This window comes from Halichondria panicea, chromosome 3, assembly GCF_963675165.1.
Source record: "Halichondria panicea chromosome 3, odHalPani1.1, whole genome shotgun sequence".
NCBI classification, from domain to species: Eukaryota; Metazoa; Porifera; class Demospongiae; order Suberitida; family Halichondriidae; genus Halichondria; species Halichondria panicea.
In genome coordinates this window covers 8,081,023-8,103,652 of record NC_087379.1, presented here as the reverse complement: position 1 = coordinate 8,103,652, position 22,630 = coordinate 8,081,023, and the positions used below count along the sequence as shown (strand labels likewise).

General features: G+C 44.9%; 5 protein-coding genes and 1 long non-coding RNA gene across 7 annotated transcripts; 4 read left to right on the top strand and 2 right to left on the bottom strand.

The window, feature by feature from the left end:
* Nucleotides 1-25: 25 nt before the first annotated feature.
* LOC135334199 (phenylalanine--tRNA ligase beta subunit-like) lies at nt 26-4,614 on the bottom strand. The gene is made up of 20 exons (XM_064529298.1): nt 4,447-4,614; nt 4,096-4,151; nt 3,913-4,010; nt 3,770-3,826; nt 3,504-3,576; nt 3,378-3,437; nt 3,264-3,319; nt 3,081-3,189; nt 2,981-3,022; nt 2,772-2,880; nt 2,640-2,710; nt 2,511-2,572; nt 2,395-2,446; nt 2,142-2,310; nt 1,928-2,028; nt 1,783-1,863; nt 1,481-1,573; nt 1,276-1,393; nt 446-601; nt 26-229 (listed from the first exon to the last, which is right to left on the bottom strand). The coding sequence occupies exons 1-20, from the start codon at nt 4,502-4,504 to the stop codon at nt 78-80; spliced, it is 1,773 nt and encodes a 590-aa protein (XP_064385368.1). The 5' UTR covers nt 4,505-4,614; the 3' UTR covers nt 26-77.
* Nucleotides 4,612-9,874, top strand: LOC135334210 (lysophospholipid acyltransferase 5-like). The gene is made up of 16 exons (XM_064529311.1): nt 4,612-4,780; nt 4,936-4,994; nt 5,158-5,206; nt 5,875-5,981; nt 6,038-6,137; nt 6,213-6,250; nt 6,326-6,385; nt 6,617-6,664; nt 6,726-6,793; nt 6,936-7,044; nt 7,276-7,362; nt 7,585-7,704; nt 7,762-7,808; nt 7,868-8,015; nt 8,280-8,438; nt 9,552-9,874. Exons 1-16 carry the CDS (start codon nt 4,702-4,704, stop codon nt 9,663-9,665), a joined length of 1,392 nt encoding a protein of 463 aa, XP_064385381.1. The 5' UTR covers nt 4,612-4,701; the 3' UTR covers nt 9,666-9,874.
* Nucleotides 9,875-10,315: 441 nt separating this feature from the next.
* LOC135334242 (uncharacterized) lies at nt 10,316-11,571 on the top strand. Its single transcript, XR_010394217.1, has 3 exons — nt 10,316-10,823; nt 10,888-11,034; nt 11,445-11,571. It is a non-coding gene; the product is annotated as an uncharacterized LOC135334242 (long non-coding RNA).
* Nucleotides 11,572-11,667: 96 nt separating this feature from the next.
* LOC135334238 (lysophospholipid acyltransferase 5-like) lies at nt 11,668-13,851 on the top strand. Of its 2 annotated transcripts, none has more exons than XM_064529348.1 (9): nt 11,668-11,823; nt 11,878-11,942; nt 11,997-12,059; nt 12,126-12,187; nt 12,351-12,469; nt 12,528-12,574; nt 12,634-12,781; nt 13,046-13,204; nt 13,529-13,851. In XM_064529348.1, exons 4-9 carry the CDS (start codon nt 12,184-12,186, stop codon nt 13,640-13,642), a joined length of 591 nt encoding a protein of 196 aa, XP_064385418.1. In that variant the 5' UTR covers nt 11,668-11,823; nt 11,878-11,942; nt 11,997-12,059; nt 12,126-12,183; the 3' UTR covers nt 13,643-13,851. The 2 variants fall into 2 exon arrangements, with proteins under 2 accessions (XP_064385418.1, XP_064385419.1); XM_064529349.1 differs by having other exon boundaries at nt 12,340-12,469.
* Nucleotides 13,816-16,735, bottom strand: LOC135334201 (kelch-like protein diablo). Its single transcript, XM_064529300.1, has 3 exons — nt 16,598-16,735; nt 15,579-16,423; nt 13,816-14,806 (listed from the first exon to the last, which is right to left on the bottom strand). Exons 2-3 carry the CDS (start codon nt 16,407-16,409, stop codon nt 13,916-13,918), a joined length of 1,722 nt encoding a protein of 573 aa, XP_064385370.1. The 5' UTR covers nt 16,410-16,423; nt 16,598-16,735; the 3' UTR covers nt 13,816-13,915.
* Nucleotides 16,721-22,382, top strand: LOC135334186 (uncharacterized). The gene is made up of 6 exons (XM_064529275.1): nt 16,721-16,874; nt 17,160-17,450; nt 17,686-17,910; nt 18,244-18,372; nt 18,792-19,012; nt 19,711-22,382. Exons 2-6 carry the CDS (start codon nt 17,177-17,179, stop codon nt 22,171-22,173), a joined length of 3,312 nt encoding a protein of 1,103 aa, XP_064385345.1. The 5' UTR covers nt 16,721-16,874; nt 17,160-17,176; the 3' UTR covers nt 22,174-22,382.
* The last annotated feature ends 248 nt before the right edge of the window (nt 22,383-22,630 follow it).

The following is a 22,630-nucleotide window of genomic DNA, read 5'->3' as shown; positions in this document are numbered from 1 at the left end:
GACACACCCGTAGTGTTGACGCTCATTACCAAATATTGCAAATTATACACTCAAAAATGCCATTCAATAATTTTTGTTCAGAGGAAAGGTTCAATGTCAATTTCTAAAGCAGAGGTGGGCATGTTGAGGTCAAAGGTCGTCAACACACCGGGATGGAGCACGCCCAGTTTCCCGATCACCTTCCCACGTACACACACCTCCGCACAACGGCCCGGGAAATAGGTAGAGTCTGTGAAGTGTGTGTGCAGGGGAGGGGGCGGTAAACACAAGCAGTGCAGAAATGTGGGCAGTGAGCAAGTGTAGTTGTAGGAATAAATTTTTGACAAAATAAGCTTCCAGTGGACATACACTTAAAAAAAACCAATTTCCAACAAACTGGACTAAACTAACAGAGTCCTTCAGTCCCTAACACACATTTTTACAGCTGTGCTTATGCAACCCTCACCTTCAGCTGCCTTGAGGAAGTATCCACTGCCATCTTTGGTGAAGGACACCTCCAGCAGCTGCATGACACGGTCCAGTAGTCCATGGATCACTTCAAACCCGGGGGTACGACTATAATACACTGCACACAACCGACGATGGTTCCGTGTTCCCACATCTGCAGTAATAAATTAATTAGTGAGCTTTGGCACTGCGCTATAATCATCGCTATAATCATATACAATTTATAGTGCTGTCTCAGAGCTACCAGCATGCGTCATTGAGTTTTTGAAATAGGATGTTCCCTAACACAAAGTTATGGCCTCTGAAAGATAGATAGCAGACCTGATTTTTTTAACAGACATTAACTTTAGTATCGTTGATCCAATTTCAAAAATTTTATGATTTTCTGAAAGCTTGGAAAGAGACCTTTCAAATGGTGTGTTTCAATCCAAAATTTCGTTGGGGCCCTAATTTGTCATTTTTCGGCCTTGGACCATTCATGGTATGGCCAAATTGGCAAATAGTTTTATTGCTGGAATATGAACTTTGATTACACCATTTGAAAGGTCTCTTTGTAAGCTTTCGGAAAATCAAAAAATCATTGAACTTGGATCCACGGAATTCAAGTTATGGCAGCTGAAAGATAGCTCTGAAAACAGGCAGGATTCTGAAAAAACACCCACGCTTTCCCCCAGAAAACAGAAGATTTGGGCCCGAAAGCAATCGCTGATCTAAGCACCATATTATAGCACTACCCATTGTCTACTAAACAGCTACTAAATATCTTTTAGCTATTAAATTATTCATTCCTACTCCAATACTTGCATGTAGCTTCTCCCACGGTCGTACCTTTCTCTGTGTCCTTCAGCACAATGTCGGAGATCTCAAAGATCTTCATGGGCAGAGGCATCTTCTTGTTGGCTGCCACAGTCTTGAGTAGTCCAGAGAGTAGGGTAGTCCGGGCCACCTATTAGGAGGGGAGGGGGGCTAAAATTCTTGAACCAGAAGTTTCAACAAGAGGTATAATAACTCAGTACAGTATTTGCTCTTATACCTGAAACTCTAGAGTCTTTGGGTTGCTGATATGCACAGCAGGTATGTCTTTAATGTCCTTCCTCAACCTCATGGATATATCATCCCTGGAGCACTGGAGTGGGGGAGGAGGAGAAACACTCAATGATAATCTCCAGCCATTAAATACAGTTATGTCAGACTAACAGTGAATACATTTCTAAGCAGCTATGACTAATCTTCACTAAAAGCTGTCAGGCTATTGGGCCTAACTACACTAAGCTAGTGTGTGTAGCTGTGAGCAGGCAACCTTCTATATGACATTAAATTTATAAAGTAGCTGACCAGGGCGAAGGTGAGGGCCTCAGTGAAGCCTGCCTGGGACACTCCTAGCCTCAGCTGGTCAGTCAGTTTGTTCACTGGTAGCTACAGGTAGGGGAGAAGCAGGGTTGATATTGTCTCTAGTTAAGGCTGGTGGCTGGTCACTCACCTCGTGGGCAATACAGTTAGTGTTGGGGAAGGTCATCTTGATGTTGTTGAAACCAAACGCTATGGCAACATCCTCAACGATATCACAAGGATGTAAAATATCTGTGCAACAAAATATATGTTATTAAATTAGCCAATCATAATCAAGACAATTCATTGAACCTGTTCTCTTAAAATCAAATTTCTAAAACATGTACGATCTGAAAACGGCTTACCTGCTCGTGTGGGTGGGACCTCGATGCTCACACTCTTCCCACCCTCACACACCACACTCCGGAGGCACATCCGTGTGAGTAGTGAGGCCACCTTCTCTGCCGACAGCTGTATACCAACGTTCCGGTTGATCAGGCTCACAGGGACCACCTCAGTACGAGACTGGAGCTCCTGTAATGAATGTAGCAAGTAATACATTAAATTCTGTTTCAAAACACAACATTTAATGCTACATAGGAGAAAAGTTACACTTACAGGGTACAGTTGTATAGATCCATCAGGTCTTTCAATCTCAGCGTACTCCACACTGTGCGTGTGGGGGCGGGTTTGTGTGTGTGGGCGTGGTGGGCAGTGTTGTTACATGTACTTACATGAACGGTTCCTTGCAGTACACACTGAACATTGTCACCAAGGTATCCAGGACTATCTTAGCCTGAGGGGGATTGATTGAGAGATAAAGAGGCTGCCCCTGGCTAATGGAGGGCTAATTACTGCAGTACCTTGGTAAGGTCAGTGGCCGTGATGTCAATAAACACATTCTTGGTATCCAAGGAAATACGAGTATGGTTCCCTGTGTGTACAGTACTAGTTAGTGACACAACTCCTCTACAGCTGGGTGATGGATGGCTTACCATTGATAATGGGAGGCATGGAGAGAACCACTCTGTTCTTGTCGTAGATAACCGGATAAACAGGTTTGTCTCGTATGATGGGCAGATAGTGTCGCAGGTGACTGTCTTTCTGAACAAAAAAAGAGTTATTTAATATCAACTACAGAAAGTAGATCAACAGGCTATAGGTTTGGAAGGTCACTAGAAATCAGATCAACTCAACTACTTACTGAGTAGAGCTCCATCATTTCAACGGCTGTGTACTCTCGAGTCTATAGAAGAAAGATATGGTCACGTGTGCACACTGGGGGGTTGGGGGTTGGGGAGTACCTGGTTGAGGGGTTTGAATTTAATCTGCTCTGGGGGTAGGGCTTCGTACGTGAACGGCCCCTCAACAGTGTCCAGGTCGTGGGTTCCTATGGCAACCAAACTCCTCCTCCTGTGGCAGCAATATTTAAAAGTAACAGTAAATCATCGACTTAATTGCAGAGTTGCTGAAACGCTTAAACGTACCTTCCAATGTTCTGGTGAAGTTTGTCTTGCAAATCAATGAAGCTATCGTAGCTAGCCTGAGGGGATATACAACAGTGTTGCACATGTAACCTATACACAGTGTACAGTGCATACCTTGGTGAAGGTGACGTTCCTAAGCACAGCTGCCAGTCCATACGGTCGCACTTGAGCAGTCTGCGATGGAACGAAAGAGGACAATTCAATAATAATTATAAGTACCAGCACTTGTAACAAGCTCACCTCTGGTTTGACTATCATCCTCTGAACACTCCCAGAGCTTGGCTTGACGGCCTTGTACCGCGGGGCATCCATTCTGCAAATAATAACTATAATTTATCTGTTTTGCGTACAAGTATACACCATCTTGCAAACAAATTTCCTGTAGAATTGTCCCCATGGACACCAGACCTTCATTCAGACATGCAAGCCGTGACTAGGGTACTATACAACTTTGCCTTGATATACGTACTGTTGCTAGGGACTAATATAACAAGTACACTACTCACTTGTTCAGGAACACCAGCAGTCCTCTAGTGAGCCCCTCCATACACAGTAGGTCATACCTGTGTGTGGGTGTGTGTGTGGATGTGTGTGGTGTGGTGTGGGAGGACAGCTGTAAGGTAACGCTGCACTTGAGTACACTCATCACCTGTTGGCGGGGACTTCAACTCTGTAGATGATTTTATCAGAAGCATCAGCAGCTCTGCCCTCGCCCTGCTCCTTTGAGAGCATCTGCTTCTCTGATGTCTAGTGTGTGTGTGTGTGTGTGTGTGTGTGTGTGTGTGTGTGTGTGTGTGATGTGTGTGATGTGTGAGGGGAGTAATGGACTCACCACTTCATCCAACTCTATGCCAAACTCAAAGCAGAGCTCATCAAATTCTTCATCAGCTGCAGAAAAAGAGAGGTTGTTGAAACACAAGTACATAGGGATTTCCCCACTGCAAGCATTTATACAAGCTAGCGCTCGTACCAAGTACAAGACATCGTACAACTACACGTCACACCTCAGCTAGGGATTCCCCCATCACAAAATGGTTGTATATCTTAGCTTATCGTATACTGATGGATTTTTTGTATGCCATTTTTATAGAGGATTGTCGACGTAAATAATATCTTACAGTTGTTGTTACGTCTAATCTAATATCGTCCAGTGGTGAATGATACATTGTTTATAGCTACTCACTGTATGTCTTTCCCAGTGTCTTGAACAGGAGGTCCTTCTCCACACTGATGGTAGGCATGGCTGGCTCTTGATGGCAGTACACACACAGACACTGTAGCTACAGAGCTAGAGCTGTTAGATACTCAGGTGTGGTCTATGGTCTAACTCCACGTGGCTTCACCTCAATATTACTTTAGCCTGCATTTAGAGCAGTCAAGTTTCTGCAGAGATAGAGGATCTGTTTGCAGCCTTCTAGTTCTAGACTGTCAGTCAGAGATGGGTGTTTCAGACTTTGTGGGAGAGAAGCTGGGCCTCTCTGAGCCTAGTGCAAGGTTCCTGGTGGCTCTGTATGCTGGTGAGGTCTTGAAGCATGCTGCACAGTACATGCAGTACCATGCAGTACAGGAGCCATGTGCCTGCACTTGCTGCAGTATTGTATAATTAGATAGACTACTAATCTCAACTGTACTTTTTTGCATTGGAAATAATTTTTTTTTCTCTCCCTCCCAGCGTATCCTGTATCCATTGTGTATCGGCTACTGCTAGCTCAACAACATCCAAGAATCAAGGTGAGCAAGGCAGCTGCTCACACAAGACTATAGAGCATACCCCGGGCCGCATGTCCACCTCGATCGTTAGCTTTGTGGGTGGTCGTGTTTTCATTGAGGTCTTCTGTTTCACCATTGTGTGTTTTTTATCCACTGACACATCGTATATACTACACCTCCACAGAATGTTTATCTCAGCCTCTCAGGAATGGCCATTGCATACTACATTCTAGGTGAGCATTGCATCAAATTTGCACCTACTAATGTTCGTTCGTCAGTTAAAATCCTTTTGTTGTTTTGTTGGATTTACGATAATCTCTGTTTTCAATGCAATCCTTTTGTGTGTTCCCTTAATACCTCAATGCAATGTTTTGAATAGGCACTATCATATCCATTACCATTCATAATAATTATGACAATAAAGTATATAATTATGACATGCAGGGCTGCATCCAGGATTTTGGATCAGGGGGGGGGGGCAAAGTCATCAGAATTATAGCAGTACAAATGAATCTGCTAGATCCTAGGGGGGGGCGAAGCTGTGCCCAGGGGGGGGCAAATTACCCCCCTCGCCCCCCTCAATGCATCCCTGAGACGTGATTTCTCTACACACACACACACACACACACACACACACACACATACACACCCACACACACACCCCCCCCACACACGCACGCACACACACACACACACACACACACACACCTACACACACACACACACACACACACACACACACACACACACACACACACACACACACCCACACACACACACACACACACACACATACACACCCACACACACGCACGCACACACACACACCCCCCCCCCACACACACACACACACACACACACACACCTACACACACACCCACACACACACACACACACACAGGTACCAATGTTTGGCACTCTGCTGCTGATGTGTTAGCTGTGTACCTCCTACTGTCTGTGTGTGGAGGGACACTAGTCTCTGTGGTGCTAACATGGATACTAGTGATGGTGGGAGCACACGTCAATACCTATCCATCGTGGTCACTATGTAACTATCTCCGCAGGGTCACATGATGTGCGGCTATGTCGTCGCGGCGATGTCGGGTGAGATACACCAGATCTCCTGGAGGATACCTCACTGTGTGTTGGTGCTCAAACTAATCGGTGAGTAGGACAAAACAACCTCTGGCCATAACCTCACTTCTTCTGCACACTTCCCTTTCTTCCTCATTGCTACAGGTCTGTCCTATAACCTCTATGATGCAAGAAAGAAGGAGGTTCGTACATGTGTGTGTGTGTGTGTTCATTCTAACTCAATTTAATTTACAATTATCAACTGTCTGTTCCAATAGTCGGAGCTGAGTGTGGACATGAAGAACACGGCTGTAGCAGAGGCCCCTTCCCTAATAGAGGTACATATTTACCAACAAAATCAGACCTGGTTTCGTAGCTAAGTTTGAGAGGCCATAACTTTTGTTGAACGTCCGATTTCCAAAATATAAAATTGGATTAGTAGCTCTTTGATAGAGCTACAATGCTTAGATCAGTAATTTATTTCGGGCCCGAATTGTTCATTTTCTACCCAAAAATCATGGTCTATAAGATTATCATTTTCACTGTATTAACGCGTTGCTTCTCTGCAGCTGGCTGGCTTCAGCTACTTCCATGGCTCAGTATTGGCCGGCCCTCAGGTACTAACCACACCATCTCACACATACGGTCATGTCATGTGTTCTTCGTCCTTGCTCACAGCTCTCATTTCGGAGGTACAGAGATTTTGTGAATGGTGATCTCTTCGACTGGAACAAGACTCCTAGTAGGTGAGTGAGAAGCGGTAGAAATAGCTAATTTAAAAAGTAATTATTAATTTGGTGGCCCTTGTAAGGTAATTAACTGTGTATACGAGCGTGTACAAGTAAAAATATAAATATAAAAATTACAATGAGTACCCTGTGTTTGCAGTGTTCCCGCTGGTGTGCAGAGGTTGTTGGTGGGTGTGGCTTTGTCCGCTCTCTACTCTCTCCTCAACCAATGGTTCCCCCTCTCCACCGTCATCAGCGATCAGTTCAATGTGTGTGTGTGGGTGGTGTGTGTAGTGAGCCTGACTGTGTGTAGTGTGTGGGTGGTGTGTGTAGTGTGTGTAGTGAGCCTGACTGTGTGTAGTGTGTGGGCAGAGTGTATAATCTTAGCTAATACTATTACACTGTGTTCCTACTGTCAACCAGCCATACTGCAGGTTATGGAGAACATTCCTGATTTTGTAATAATTATTTGACTCCTATTATTCTCTTCATCTCTGCAGGATCATGTGTTCCCCATGAGAGTGCTACTGATGGTTGCGTGTGGGAAGGTGGCTCTGTGGAGATACATCACTGTCTGGCTCATCGCTGTGAGTATACTGACAGACAGGTGGCACTGGTTCTATTTGAACACTTAGTAACAATCTGATTTAGATCTTTAGAACTTAGATCTTTTATTGTCGTACGTACAAGCTATGTTTGTAGTTAAGTGGTGCACATCTGTTGCTGAGCTATCTACAAGCTAGTTCTAACAAGTGGTTATGGTCCTTGTGTATATATCATCATGTGATTATCATGTGATTCGACTGCAGGAGGGCTCGTGTATACTCACCGGTATATCGTACAATGGTGTGGACAAATCTGGTTCTGTGGACTGGTACGGCCTCTCCAATATTCACCTGCTCAAAGCAGAAACCTCCATCACACTACAAGTAAACTGTGTTGCTGCTTTCATTGCTATGTACACTTATTTTCACTATCTGCTACAGGGAATCGTTGAGTCGTTTAATATCAACACCAACAAATGGATTGCACTGTAAGCCCACCCACTCCACGCCCACTTCACACACCACACACTCCACGCTTACTATACAGGTACGTCTTCAAGCGACTCAGGTTTCTGGGAAGCAAGACTCTCTCTCTTCTCATCTCCCTCACCTTTGTCTCCCTGTGGCATGGCGTATGGCCGGGCTATGCTCTGTGCTTCTCACTGGAGTTCATGCTGCTGTTTGCTGAGAGGAGTGTACGTGCAGTCTCAAGATCATCACATTATAATTATGAGTATCATTGGCTTCAAACTGCCCCCCCCCCCTCCACTTAGAAGTATTTCATTGATGTACTGCCTTCCTGGTAACCTAATCTGTCACTAGGAGGCTATTGTCCTGTTATTTGTTGCAAGCCCTAACATGTACAGCTGTATGTTAACCCCCCCCTACCCCCCTACCCCCTACCCCCCCTAACATGTACACAGCTGCATGTTAATACCCCCTTCCATGCATGCCTGCAGTTCATCAGCTTCATGAAAAGGTTGCTCGGTGGTACACTGTCAGAGTTCAGCCTGCCCCTCAGAGCTCTCCTCACACTGGCAGCCTTTATCCTCAGGAATATCGTCCTCTTCTACCCTCTCATGCTCTTTATGCTCCTCTCCTGGGACCTGTGCTTCAAGGTACGTCTCTGTACTAACACTACCCAGGCGTCCCTTTAGGCCATAATATATTGTCTGGTACAAATTATGTATCTTAGAAGTTTAGGGAAGCAGTCTTGTTGTGGTTACTATTTTCTCCAGCGCTTGACTGCAATGCCACTATGACATGCATGCTATCTGTCGTACACCAATTAAATCCTTGTCAAGCTAATTTGCGTGTCTGTGTATTAGCTATTGGCAATTTGCTGTGGTTTCATTGTAGACAGTAGTGTCCCTAGCCTACATTCTGTGTACACTACCAGTTGTTACCCGAGGCGCGTGGGCGGCCACGGGTATAGTAGTCTGTTGGTTTGTTTGTTTGTCTGTTTGTTTGTTTGTCACAGGTATATCTACTCACCTGGATGCCACAGCACTGCGTTTACAGCATGGATAGCCTTCACACAACAATATCTTGATTCAAATAGTGGCAGATTTTGCTGTTAAAGCTTCTTTGTCGACCAAAAGCTAAGAAGCTTGTGACTAGGTCTGCTTACCTGGATGCTCTAGCACTGCGTTTACAGCATTAGTAGCCTCCACACAACAAGTTAGTACTTTTAATAGTGGCAGCTTTCGGTGTTAAAGCTCCTTTGTCTAATAAAAGCGAGCAAAATGTAGCTGGAACAGAACTTGCACATGCGTTACTTATAACTGAAGTGATCCTGTACCAAGAACAATGGAACAGGGTCACTAAAGTAGAAAGCTATATATACCAGGAACAATGGAACAGGGTCACTAAAGTAGAAGCTTGAATTATAGCTCCTGCATGCTGCTGACTGGGATCCTACTCCATGCAGAACCTGGAGCCATACTTCTCTGAGACTCCAGGCTTCTTTACTGTGATCCTAATCCACAGTGCATATATCTATAGTACCACTACCTGTTCTCAAATGTTTCAGCATGCCTCCAGTCTGGTTTAGTCCTGAGTTGCTGTGCAAGTCATGCCAGTGCATGATGATGATAACAACATCACTATAATATATGCACTGCATTATATCAGTCTTCTGGTTTCTTTATAATCATGTCACCAGCCGAGGGTTTGCACTTCAGTGCTCTAGTTATGTTATGATTACTCCTCTTTCTCCCTCCACTCTGCAGTTTATGAGCTCTGTGTATTTCATGGACCACATCATCGTGATTGTTTGGTGCTTCCTCTTCTACACCGTCCTAGCCAACGTCATCAGAAAGCCAAAACCAAAGAAAGATGAATAATAAGAATAAAGTAATATTGAATACTCGATCGTGACTATTTTTCGTGCACCAATATTTATATATTGTTTTGCTTTCGTATGGCTTCTAACATAATTATGTTCGTTGTTATGGTTACCTACCTACATGTTTCTTGTCTGCAGCATGCTTTCAATACTATCATTTTTCGTGGCAAATTGAATCAATTAAATAATAATTTGTGAGTTGATTGATGTGTGAGAAACAAGAAATGAGAATGTAGAAACACAGAAAAAATTATATAAAACTACTTATAATAAATTAAGTCAAACATACGGATTTTTAATGAGATAATTATTGTGGGCATGGATCGAAGCTTTCGATCTAATTAATAACTTAAATCGACCACCCGATCGAATAGATTTAATAGCCCAACCAACCACTCATGCTAACAACGATGTTTCAACACACTTAAAACAGATCATTAACAGAGGAGGTACGACAGGCGCGGTGCAGCTAAAGTAACTCTCAGCAAAAACGTATGACGTGGGCAGATAATTATTGCTCAATCAAAGGCTTGATCTGCACCAGTTTCCCGGCCACCCACCTACAAAGCTCTCAATGCTGCGCTAATATACATAGTGCACTAGATTTTAATAATAATAATAACAGGAGATCCACTCCTGATAATAATTATAGTAGTATTACTCGAAGTATAAAAAAAAAACTACTGGCCAGTAGCAACTAAGGAACTACTACCACAGTGTAGTAGGGCTGCTGACTTTCAAATGAAAGACAGTAGGGCTACCACCTAATGAAAGGCAGTAGGGCTACCACCTAATGAAAGGTAGTAGGATCTCCTGCTGACTATCACAATGAAAGACAGTAGGAAGTGGATGACCAGTTTCCCGACCATGCACTACAGCTCCGGAGCCCCGGTTTATAACCCACACGCTACATGGGTGAACTGCAACAAGTCAAAAACGTAGGAGGAAGGGGATCTTTTAGCCTCGATCTCAGGCCGCACTGAAGATGAGGCCTAGTACTATACTATAGCTGTAGTATATATTAAATAGTAGCTCTCTGAGCTGAGGAAGAGACACAGAAAAAACTGATTATAACGTACTTGGTTGGGTATCAGGTAAAGTGCTACGATCGAAAGAGTGAAATAATACAGCAAACAGAGAAGAGGCCTAATCCAAGGTAACTGTATTAGGCTGGTATTAAGTTATAGAGTACAATGTATAGTTACCTGTACCCCCTCTAGCTCTCTATTGTGTGTGTGGCTGACTGGTACATGGTGTCAGTTCTCAGTGAGCGCCCCCTCAAGGTTCAAGGTCTGGGGGGGTTAAGTTCTGGGGTTCATGGTTGCCTGCTAGGGGGTCAACGGAGGTGTATCAGAAATCAGCAGAAAGTGAGTTAACGTTGATTTTTATTGTCGCGTCCTGGATCCCAGAAGAGGCTAGAACCACTTGACCTTTGCTAATTAAGGTCGCTATTTTTCCAAACGTCTCTTACAGACTAAGATAAAACGTTATTTTGCAGAGGGGGTCAAATTTTCTTTTCGCCAATTTTGTGCAGAGATACAGCGCTTTTGTGTTAGCCTCGATACCATCGAGCGGCTTGTTCTCGAGGTCAACCCACAGCTGGCCTCAATATTTGGAATACACTACGAACTCCTGAAATGTAACGTACCCTCACGAAAATACGCACACCCTTTTCTGCAATAACTTTAGACTTAATAGGGGATCGCGAGGGTACAGTAGAAGTTTTACCTCGTACGTATGAATGTTACGAGTCACTGATACGATGCTTTCTCCTCAGACTGTTCCCTCCCTCCTCATAAAGCTACCACTGTTTGGTGGAGGTCAGCCTTGATGAAAAAAACGAAGAAGAAACTCTCTATCTTCTCTCGTTTATGTCCATAGGGAAGCAAGGACTCGACCTGTATCCTATGTGTGTGTGTGGTGGGGGTGGAGTAACTGTGTGGGTGGTGGGGTGGTGGAGGTGGAGTAACTGTGTGGGTGGTGGGGTGGTGGGGGTGGAGTAACTGTGTGGGTGGTGGGGTGGTGGAGGTGGAGTAACTGTGTGAGGGGTAAGAAGTATCACAGGTTGTATGCGTCCTTAACTGATGCATACATGTATGTTTCGAACTGAGCTGGATAAATACTGCAAATCTCTTCACCCTCTGCTACGAGAACTGGTAAGACACACTCTCTAATTATAAGTAAGTTAATGTTCCTAAACCATTCCCTAGCCTCCGAGTAATCCTTCGCTGGGTCTAACCTCGAAATTAGAGTCAAGAACTGGTTTTCTGAAAATGTAAGAGCTATATACCCTCTGACCAGTTTCATGCAGCCATTATTCTGTTCACAGGTTGAGTATCTCTCAAGAGTGGTGCAGCGCTGTCAGAAGGAGCTGCCTTTGCTCCGACACACAGTAAGTACTGGCAGTATTGTTACCCCCCACAGTCAGCGTTAATACATGTAAATGTACCCCCTGCAGGCGGTGGAGCCGTACGTAGAGGTGGCTGGTGATAACCTAGGGGCAATCAAGGATATCAATGAGTGAGTCATTGCCTACACGCACGTACCGGTTACCTTTGAGGGCTTAATATGTCGTCAAGAGTAGTAATCGTTTATCCTTCTATATGGAAATTGTGTATTAATTACAAGAGGTCATTTTATAGTACCCTCCTCCGCCTTACACACATGCACAGTTCGACTGCAGGAGGGCTCGTGTATACTCACCGGTATATGTACAATGGTGTGGACAAATCTGGTTCTGTGGACTGGTACGGCCTCTCCAATATTCACCTGCTCAAAGCAGAGACCTCCATCACACTACATGTAAACTGTGTTACTAGCGTTCATTGCTATGTACACTTATTTTCACTATCTGCTACAGGGAATCGTTGAGTCGTTTAATATCAACACCAACAAATGGATTGCACTGTAAGCCCACCCACTCCACACCCACTCCACACACCACACACTCCACGCCCACTATACAGGTACGTCTTCAAGCGACTCAGGTTTCTGGGAAGCAAGACTCTCTCTCTTCTCATCTCCCTCACCTTTGTCTCCCTGTGGCATGGCGTATGGCCGGGCTACGCTCTGTGCTTCTCACTGGAGTTCATGCTGCTGTTTGCTGAGAGGAGTGTACGTGCAGTCTCAAGATAATCACATTAGAATTATGAGTATCATTGGCTTCTAACTGCCCCCCCTCCACTTAGAAGTATTTCATTGATGTACTGCCTCCCTGGTAACCTAATCTGTCACTAGGAGGCTATTGTCCTGTTATTTGTTGCAAGCCCTAACATGTACAGCTGTATGTTAACCCCCCCCCCCTACCCCCCTACCCCCTACCCCCCCTAACATGTACACAGCTGCATGTTAATACCCCCCTTCCCTGCATGCCTGCAGTTCATCAGCTTCATGAAATGGTTGCTCGGTGGTACACTGTCAGAGTTTAGCCTGCCCCTCAGAGCTCTCCTCACACTGGCAGCCTTTATCCTCAGGAATGTCCTCCTCTTCTACCCTCTCATGCTTTTCATGCTCCTCTCCTGGGACCTGTGTTTCAAGGTCTGTCTCTTTACTAACACTACCCAGGCGTCCCTTTAGGCCATTGTCTGGTACAAATTATGTATCTTGGAAGCAATCTTGTTGTGGTTACTAGTGCTTGACTGCCACTATAGATAACATGCATGCTATCTGTCCTACACCAATTAAATCCTTGTCAAGCTAATTTGCGTGTCTGTGTAATAGCTATTGGCAATTTGCTGTGGTTTCATTGTAGACAGTAGTGTCCCTAGCCTGCATTGTAGACAGTAGTGTCCCTAGCCTGCATTCTGTGTACACTACCAGTTGTTATGTTATGATTACTCCTCTTTCTCCCTCCACTTGCAGTTTATGAGCTCTGTGTATTTCATGGACCACATCATTGTGATCGTTTGGTGCTTCCTCTTCTACACCGTCCTAGCCAACGTCATCAGAAAGCCAAAACCAAAGAAAGATGAATAATAAGAATAAAGTAATATTGAATACTCGATCGTGACTATTTTTCGTGCACCAATATTTATATATTGTTTTGCTTTCGTATGGCTTCTAACATAATTATGTTCGTTGTTATGGTTACCTACCTACATGTTTCTTGTCTGCAGCATGCTTTCAATACTATCATTTTTTGTGGCAAATTGAATCAATTAAATAATAATTTGTGAGTTGATTGATGTGTGAGAAACAAGAAATGAGAATGTAGAAACACAGAAAAAATTATATAAACTACTTATAAAGTCAAACAATTTTAGTCATGGTGACAGTTCCGACATAGCTTCGTTCGTATTTCATTGGAGTGGTGTAACGCCATTTATCAGTCTCCACACAATATTCCTCGACAGTGTTCAGTTGTTCAACTCCATCGAAACCGCCGATGGCAACTATCTTACCGTTTAAGATGGCCCCGCCCACTCCTGCTCGAGTAGAATTCATCGGACTTAGCGTCGCCCACGCGTCCGTGGAGGGGTCGTACCGCTCCAGAGTGCAGAGGTTATTCTGCTCGTCGTGCCCTCCGAAAACGTAAATAAAACTGCCCATTGAGACGGCACCAACAGCGCTACGGCGATGAGACATACTTTGCACGGAGATCCACTGATTAGCCTTTGGATCGAATCTCTCAACTGTGTCTAAAAACATGCACGAATGACAGCCTCCGATAGCGTAAATATAGTCGCCATGACTCACAACTCCAGGGCTATCCCTCCGCATGTTCATGTTCATCATACACTGCCAGCTGTTGTTTTCCGGGTCGTATCTCTCGACAGATTTCAATCTCACGCTGCTGTCTTGACCCCCCACAGCGTACAGGTACCCTCTGTGACCTGTGACCCCTGAACTCGCTCGTCTATGTTTCATCGAGGCGGTGTACTGCCATGCATTCACGCGAGGATCGTACACTTCCACAGATTGCTGAAATTTTTGCCCGTTATGCCCGCCCACGGCATACAATTTGTCGTCCAGAACAGCCAAACTGACTCCATTACGAGCAGCAATAGTACACGGTCCATTCTCCCATAGCCCCGTTTCAGTGTCGTAATACTCGACAATCTCAATAGCGGTGGCGCCGTCCCAGCCGCCAATGGCAAACAGCTTCTTAGGGGAGTTCCTTGGGTTGATTTTCTGTTCTGCCTGCAGTGAAAACAAAAAATTAATCACGATAAATAGGCTTGGATGCACTGACATACACACTAGTGTCTAGAATTTCAAGTTTTTGCTTTGAGGTTTACTTTCCCACTTTGAGCTCAAAGTGGGAAAGTACTGACTTGATGGCCTAAAGATAGAGTTGGTTGGCTTAAATCTCATTTAGAGAGCTACCTTATAACCACATCTGAATGATGTGATAATGGTACAACATGATAAAGGATGTCAGTGCATGGTCTACTAGACCTCAAACAAGAGCAGGTTACTAACAGAGCTGCCCTCAACATGACCAAGAGGAAAAACCTCATCAGGTCTACAGATCTCAGAACAACACCACAGGGACTAATTGGGGTCCAGGTAAACAGGTTTAGGGCACAAACAACTAATTAAGTGACACACAAAGACACCAGGCAGCTCCCAGACAATAGGAGCAGCTGCATGCTCCAGAGGTGCCCTGAGGCCATACAGTACAATATGACCTGGGGGTGCTAATGAGTGGGCTATCCACATGGCTGGGATTGTTATGAAACATATGCAGCTTCAGTGTGCATGTTGCAAGCCTTATGACTTACCCTTGGATGTGGGGAGCTAAGATCAACCAAATACCTATCCAAATGCAATGTAAACATGTATATACAGTGTACATGTCACACCTAATTAAGCAAAGCACATAATTGTTGTCCCTCTAGATAAAACACTCTTTGAGTGTGCAATTCCCCAAAGCACAATAAATGTGCATCAACACACATAATAAACAAACCTTGATGGCACTTGGCAGAAGGTGATGCTCCACTGCCCCTAGGAGCAGCTCCACACACTTTGAGTCCCCAAGAACCAACGGATTCTTGCCCACATCTTGAAGCAGCTCTTTCACAGAGAGGAGGGGCAGACGAACTTGCTTAACAAGATCAGCTATGTACTTTTGACGGCTTTCTTTGTCTTGCTCAATCCAATTCATGAGAGCTTCAAATACTTCAAATTCGCTCTGCACATTCAGTTGATCCTTGGCCACCAACTCCTTCAGCTGATCTACGGTGAAATTCAGAAACTCTTCTTTTTTGGAAACCTCAGGGAAATGACTCTGAGAGAATACAGATGCAGCAGATTCTAAGTGTGGACAGCCATGTATCTCCGCAAATATCCTAACTCCGAGGCAATTATCGGTCGACAATCGGTGTAGCATGAAATCGCTGCAGACTTGTCGGATTTCCTCAAACTGTAGAATGCTAGCCGCTGGTAGCAGCAGTTGCACATTGTCTTCAGTTATCTTGATATTCGCAGTGTATGCATAGTCAACAATGCTCTCGAGTGTATCGGCGTCGATGCCGTTGATCGTTATCTCCCTCTGCTTGCTCTCGGCCATGTCACCGGTGAACATAGCTTTGAAATACGGGCTCAGAGATGAGAGGACAATGCGATGGGCATGAATCGGCTCCCCATCGACTATCAATACGACATCACACAGTTCTCTGGATTTTCTCATGGCCGACATCGCTTTGAAGGAACCGACAAATTGGTAGTTGGAGTTAAACTGTAGAGAACCATCAGATAATGCTTTGACACGTTGCTGTTGTTTTCCATGGCGATCCATACTTCATTTGCATGCTGCAGAGAGAAAATAACTCACTGATACACAGCTAGCTAGACAGGACCCATGCAACTATTCATGTGATCAATTATGTTCAATGATCCAGCACACTTCATGACATCTGTGCAGCATGGGCCGGCTAGGCCTTGGTTTATAGGTTCACTCATATATTTAAAAGGGGGCTATCTTACCGAGCTAGAAGCGAGGCCAGAGATCATCGAGTTGCTGACAGTGTAGAGCTATAGCTAGCTGCCTAATAACATACTAAAGCCATATTAATTAATTGTTGCAGTCCTTCTGTACTTCTGGAATGCATTGCTTTTTAGGAAGTAAACTGCTAAATAGGTGGAGAGACCATCAGCCCCTCCCCCCTCGCACTATCTCTGCAATCTGCTCTCCTAATATGTTGAGACTGAAACAACCTCTCTTTGTTTTCTAACCAGCTAGCTACTCAAGTGGAGCAAAAACGTAAGCAATAGCCTTAACTTGAGGTCTGATGCATGCGTTTGTGTGTATGGGCAAATTCTAATAAACCGTAGCTAGCTTTAGCTCAATACTATTTAATTTGGCTACTATTTGGCAAGTTGGTGGTATCAAATTTCCCTATAATATGTTAAGTAGTCTACAGTTGCACAGTATAGGGCCACAGTACACCAGATACAGGTGTCTGTACAGACCTATCAAATCCCTAGCTACATAGACATACACAATGATTAGCTATATAAGATTACACTATATTTCCCACAACAACAGACCAAGTGCTAGTGGTCATGACAACGTTTGATCTATTCTCGTCAGTTCGAGATGGGAACACGGACATTGTACGTCACCTTCTCCAGTCCAAGAACTGCCGAGCTCGGCTAAACCACCGCAACGAGTGGGGCGACACTGCCCTGCATCTCGCAGCCGAGGCTGGCAACGGGGAAATCTGTCAGATGTTGATAGCCGCTGGAGCCTCTGTAACCGTCAGGAACAACCGTGGTGAGACTTGCCTCCATCGAGCAGCTGTGGGAGGTCATGTGGCATCTGTCAGTGCTATAGTCGGTGAGTTAAATACATCTTTCACTTTCACTGCAAGTATATTCAAATATGGCTTTTTTATATATAGTTTTCTGTACTTTAATTCTTTCCACACTGCCCTTTCTTGCTTTGTACACCCCCTCACACACACCCTCACACTTCACACACCACACACACCCTCACACCACACACATCACCACATACCCTCACACCATCACACCTCACACTACACACCCTCACACCTCACACACCCTCACAGGGCGTGATCAGGACCCAGAGACAGTAGACTCACAGAATGATGCCGGCTACACTGCTCTCCATCATGCAGCCAAGCACGGCTCCAAGGAGCTCATCGAGATCCTCGTTAAGGCAGGGGCCGACCGCCTGATTGAGAACAATGCCGGGGAAACCCCCTACATGGTGGCTCGCAAGTTTGAGCAGCTGGAGGCAGAGAGACTGCTCCTCAACGTGGAGCAACAACATGGTGAGTGGGTGTGAGGTGTGAGTGGGTGTGAGTGTGTGTGAGGTGTGAGGGTGTGTTTGGTGGGTTTCTTTATTGTTTGTTTTCAGTTTAGGTTTCATCTTATGAGATTGTGTAAGTTTTCTAAACAATTTCATTTGCCACTTTTTCCAGTTATCAATTATCAATTTACTTTTAGTCCCAATGTTCTAATTATAGAACTCGTGCGGTTAGGGACTTATATACAAGTAATTGTATTCATGCACTCCTGATGTGTGTGTGTGTGTGTGTGTGTGTGTGTGTCAACCATCTTTGTATCAGAGAACAAAGGATGACAATATTTCACACCCTCTACAGCCGATAGTGCCATCAAGGAGATGAACCGCAGAGAGAAGGAGCTGATCCGTGCTTACATCAGAGCACTCAAGTACGCCAGTCACACCGAGTCCAAGGCTCGCATTGTCCTCACTGGAGCCAGGGGAACAGGTATACATGTGTGTGGTGTGGTTTGGGGGTGTGTGTGGTGTGTGTGTGTGTGTGGTGTGGGAGTGGTGTGTGTGTGTGGGGTGTGGTGTGAAAGTGGTGTGTGTGTGTGGGGTGTGTGGTGTGAAAGTGGTGTGTGTGTGTGGGGTGTGTGTGTGGGGTGTGTGTGTGGGGTGTGTGTGTGCAGCTGTTATGATTTAGCCATGTTCTGGTGCCTGTGTATATCTTTTGATCTTTTGATCTTTAGTATTTGATATCAATTGCTTTATGTTTGTTATTGATTGGCAATAGCTGCATGGTTATACTTTCAATCATGGAATTGATATTATTAGATCATTACCCACACAACCCCACACACACACACACACACACACACACACACACACACACACACACACACACACACACACACGTGCCCTCAGGCAAGACCAGTCTCAAGAAGACCATGTTTGGTGAACCGTATAATCCCCAGGAGCGCCCGAGCTCTGGTATCTGGGCAGACCCATCCACCACACGAATAACGTTCCGACAATACAGGGAGTGGGTCCAACAACCGGCAACAAAGGACGACAGCCATCGCCTCAATCTCGAGTACATTGACAGCATCATCGACTATGTGATCAAGTTCCTGAGGCAGCCACGGGTGAGTGCACGTGCGTAATGCCTCTGGGAGCACATATGAATACTGTAAGGCATGTAGAAACAATATCAGTGCTATTTTTGTGGTGGATACAGTTTCATTGAAAAAATGTCAGTAATGGATTTTGTTTTGTGGTTGTTAAGAGCTTCTAATGTTCTTTGAGACTGGATTAGTGGATCAGTAATTGTATACTGTTGTTTATATTGACAGAAGCCGTAGGAGGCCATTCAGTTCACTGTACATTCTGTTCTAGTAGCTAGCCCATGGTATTTTTCTGAAACAGAGCATCTTTGAACGGCCATAACTTTAGTTCCGTTGGTACAATAACATAAATTTTATGATTTTCTGTAAGCTTAGAGAGAGGCCTTTCAGATGATGTGTTAAAAATCAAAGGTCTATTCTCGGTGATAAATACCACATCAGGAGTGGCGACCAATCAGGAGTGCGACCACACTCATTCTTTTCCAAAAATTAACTCATTCCAAATTTGGCATATACCAACTGAAAGAGCTCCTTCTAAGTTTTCACTAGTTACAGAGCCGACTCTAGTACTCTAGAAAATCTATTTTGGGGATAAGACTTTTAATCTACATGGGATCTGTGATTGTATGCCAGTGTGTAGTTAGAACAATTGTATTAGAATGTATGTTATTATAGGCACAAAGATGTGATGTTTTGACTTGTTCTCTTTGCATGCTCAGGTTGTTCAAGATGAGATGATAGAATCCATGGGCTTCCAAAAGGAGAAAGAACGTCCAAAATCGGTCAATTTCAACGCCACGGATAGTATCATCCCGAACAAGCCCTCTCCCACTGAACTATCATCAAGTAGCCTCCTCGCTAACTCTGCTGAACCCAACAACAAAACCATGGCAACTGACACACCCCCTTCCGACCATTCGTCCCCATCTAGCCCCACCTCCGTTAGCAGTGAGGGATCAGAGGTCAGCATCAGAGGAATACTCCGCAAAACTCCCGGGGTAGTATCAAAACACCAACCACCACCAAATCCAGCCAATGAGGAGACGAAACGAAACGAAACTGTCCAATGGCAGGAAGAAGTACACGTAAATGATAACCCATCGACGACGATTGGTGTGCGTATTAAAGAACCCTCAGAAGACGACGATCGAATCAGTCGTCTAGTTGAACTGGACCGAGAAATAACTCCCACTACCAGCCCTGACTCTCCAGACAGCTACCTCCTGGCCGACCCGCCCTCCACCAACGGACGTGTTTCTCCTATCATGAAACCCCGGCTAAACCTGACACCTTCGGCTGCAAACCGCCAGGAGAGCAGTCAGAGCTCACAGCAGCAGGCCAAGGCCGAGTCTCCTCCTCCGCCACTTTTTAACTTTATTCGTCCGACACGAGAGCCATCGCGATTACTAGCGGAGAAAATGCCGTCAGAAATGCTGAGGAGAATGATAATTCGATGGCCGGTTGGAGACGAACAGTTTCAAGATCGCTCTGAGCTCAACTCAAATCGCCTCATGATGAACGTGTGGGACGCATCAGGTGATCCCCTGCAGTTGAACTTTGTACCCTTCTTCTATTCCGATCGCTCCATTTTCATCACTGCCTATGACATCACTCATGGTTTAGACGATGTGTGTGAATCTTATCAATCTAAGGATCTCCGAAACGTTGATGGATCTTTCCCCACGAATGCCGAAGTACTGGAAAGTTGGATTGGATGTGCTACTGCCCACACTAAAGAGACGCCAGCCTTACCTTTCAAGTGTACCAACAAGACACCAGTGCTACCACCCATCATCATCACCTGCACAAAGATCGATGCCGGTAAAGGCCAGGAGTCTGCAACCGATTTTGTCCGGTTTTTCGACCGAAAGTCTTTCGAAACATACCAAAAGCATTTGGTCGAGTACTCAAATCCGACAGCTGTTGGAGTGAGCAACCACTCGGAGACAATCTTCAACAGCAGCGAGGAGCTGGACGAAGAGTTTCACTACAGTGGGCACCATATTTTGCGTCGTGAAGTCGACTATTTGGCTCGTCAGATGCCGTACATTTGTGACGAGGTTCCGATTCAGTGGGTCAAGTTTGAGCAACTATTGTGTGGTCTACAGCAGCAAAAGAAAGTGATACTTCTGTACGATGACCTCTCAAAGTACATCAGCGAGCATTGTTCGATGACTGGGCCACTTCGTATTCTACCGGTTCTCTCTCAGTTTCACGATATGGGCACGATTGTGTTCTTCTATCGACATCCCGAGTTGAGCAAGTTGGTGATTATTCGTCCACAATGGCTGGCCTCGTCGCTTGGTTCGATCATCACCTCCCATCCCGGCAACTGGGTCACTCCGGAGGTACAGAATGCATTCACGAAGCTCGGCAAGAAAGGAGTGATCAGTAGGGACATGCTGAGTCTGGCCTACCGCTGTGCACGCATGGGCCAGAGGCACTGGAACGAAATGTTGTTCATTCTTAACTGCATGGACATTATCTGTTGTCATCCTTCACTGCACGAGAAAAATTCGTACTATCTACCGGCGATGGTCGTAGTTGGAGCCCCCGATCCGTTCTACATCCCCATGGATACAGACCCCACCCCCCTCTACTTTACGGCCGGAGAGTCTGCCCTTCCTATTGCTATCTTCACCCAGCTTGTAGTACGCTGTGTACGAAGTTGTCAGTACGAGCCGACCTTCTACTACCAAATGGCCCACATTCGACTCAACTCCACACACCATCTCATTCTGTGGAAGGAGCACACTTCAATTGCTTGTCTTGTGCAATCAAACGTGACCCATTTCTGCTCAACTTGTCAGTCGAAAGAAGCACAATACGAGTTCTCCCCCACCTGCTCAAGCATAGCACACCTAATAGGGGATCAGACCGATCTTATGCCATCAGATAACATTTCACGGTTGATTGACTCGTCTACAAACAGCGGAGTGGACCCGAAGCTTCACCTATCGCTATCAGACGACTGTACTACGTTGGAGAGCGTCTGTCCACAAGTGCTGCGTTTCCTCAGATCTAATCTACAGTTTTTGTGCGACTGTTGGTTACCAGGGCTACGGCTACACATTGCCGAACGAACGAGTGCCTCCACGCCCGTTGTGCTGAATCAGCACTGGAGGCACACAGTATTGAACGTGGGGGATGCCCCCAGTAAACTGCAGGTGTGGTTTGAATAGGGACAACTAGCGAACGATTATTTTACACTCTTAACATTACACAGGTATAATATATTTTTGTGAATTCTTTATAACAAGTCACTTAATTAATTGCTATAATTATTCTACGTTTTCATCACTTGAATTATGCTATATACATTTTTGCCCAATTATTTTGTACAATTCATTAACTATTATTATATATAGGCGTGCCAAAAAGCTTAATGATCAGCTAAAGTAATAAACCATGTACATGCATGCATGCATGCATTCTGTCAATAATTACACAGCCTCAGGGTGTTCTGTGTACCTGACCCTTATCACAGTGACTGTATCTTCACGGCTCAGTGTTCATTCCCATGTACTTGTAAGATCAAAACTTATATAGTGGTGTCTTCCTTACGCATGCAAACACTCACTCATAACCTACAAGACATGCAGCTAGCGATTGATCAACAATTTCTAAATAATTATTGAG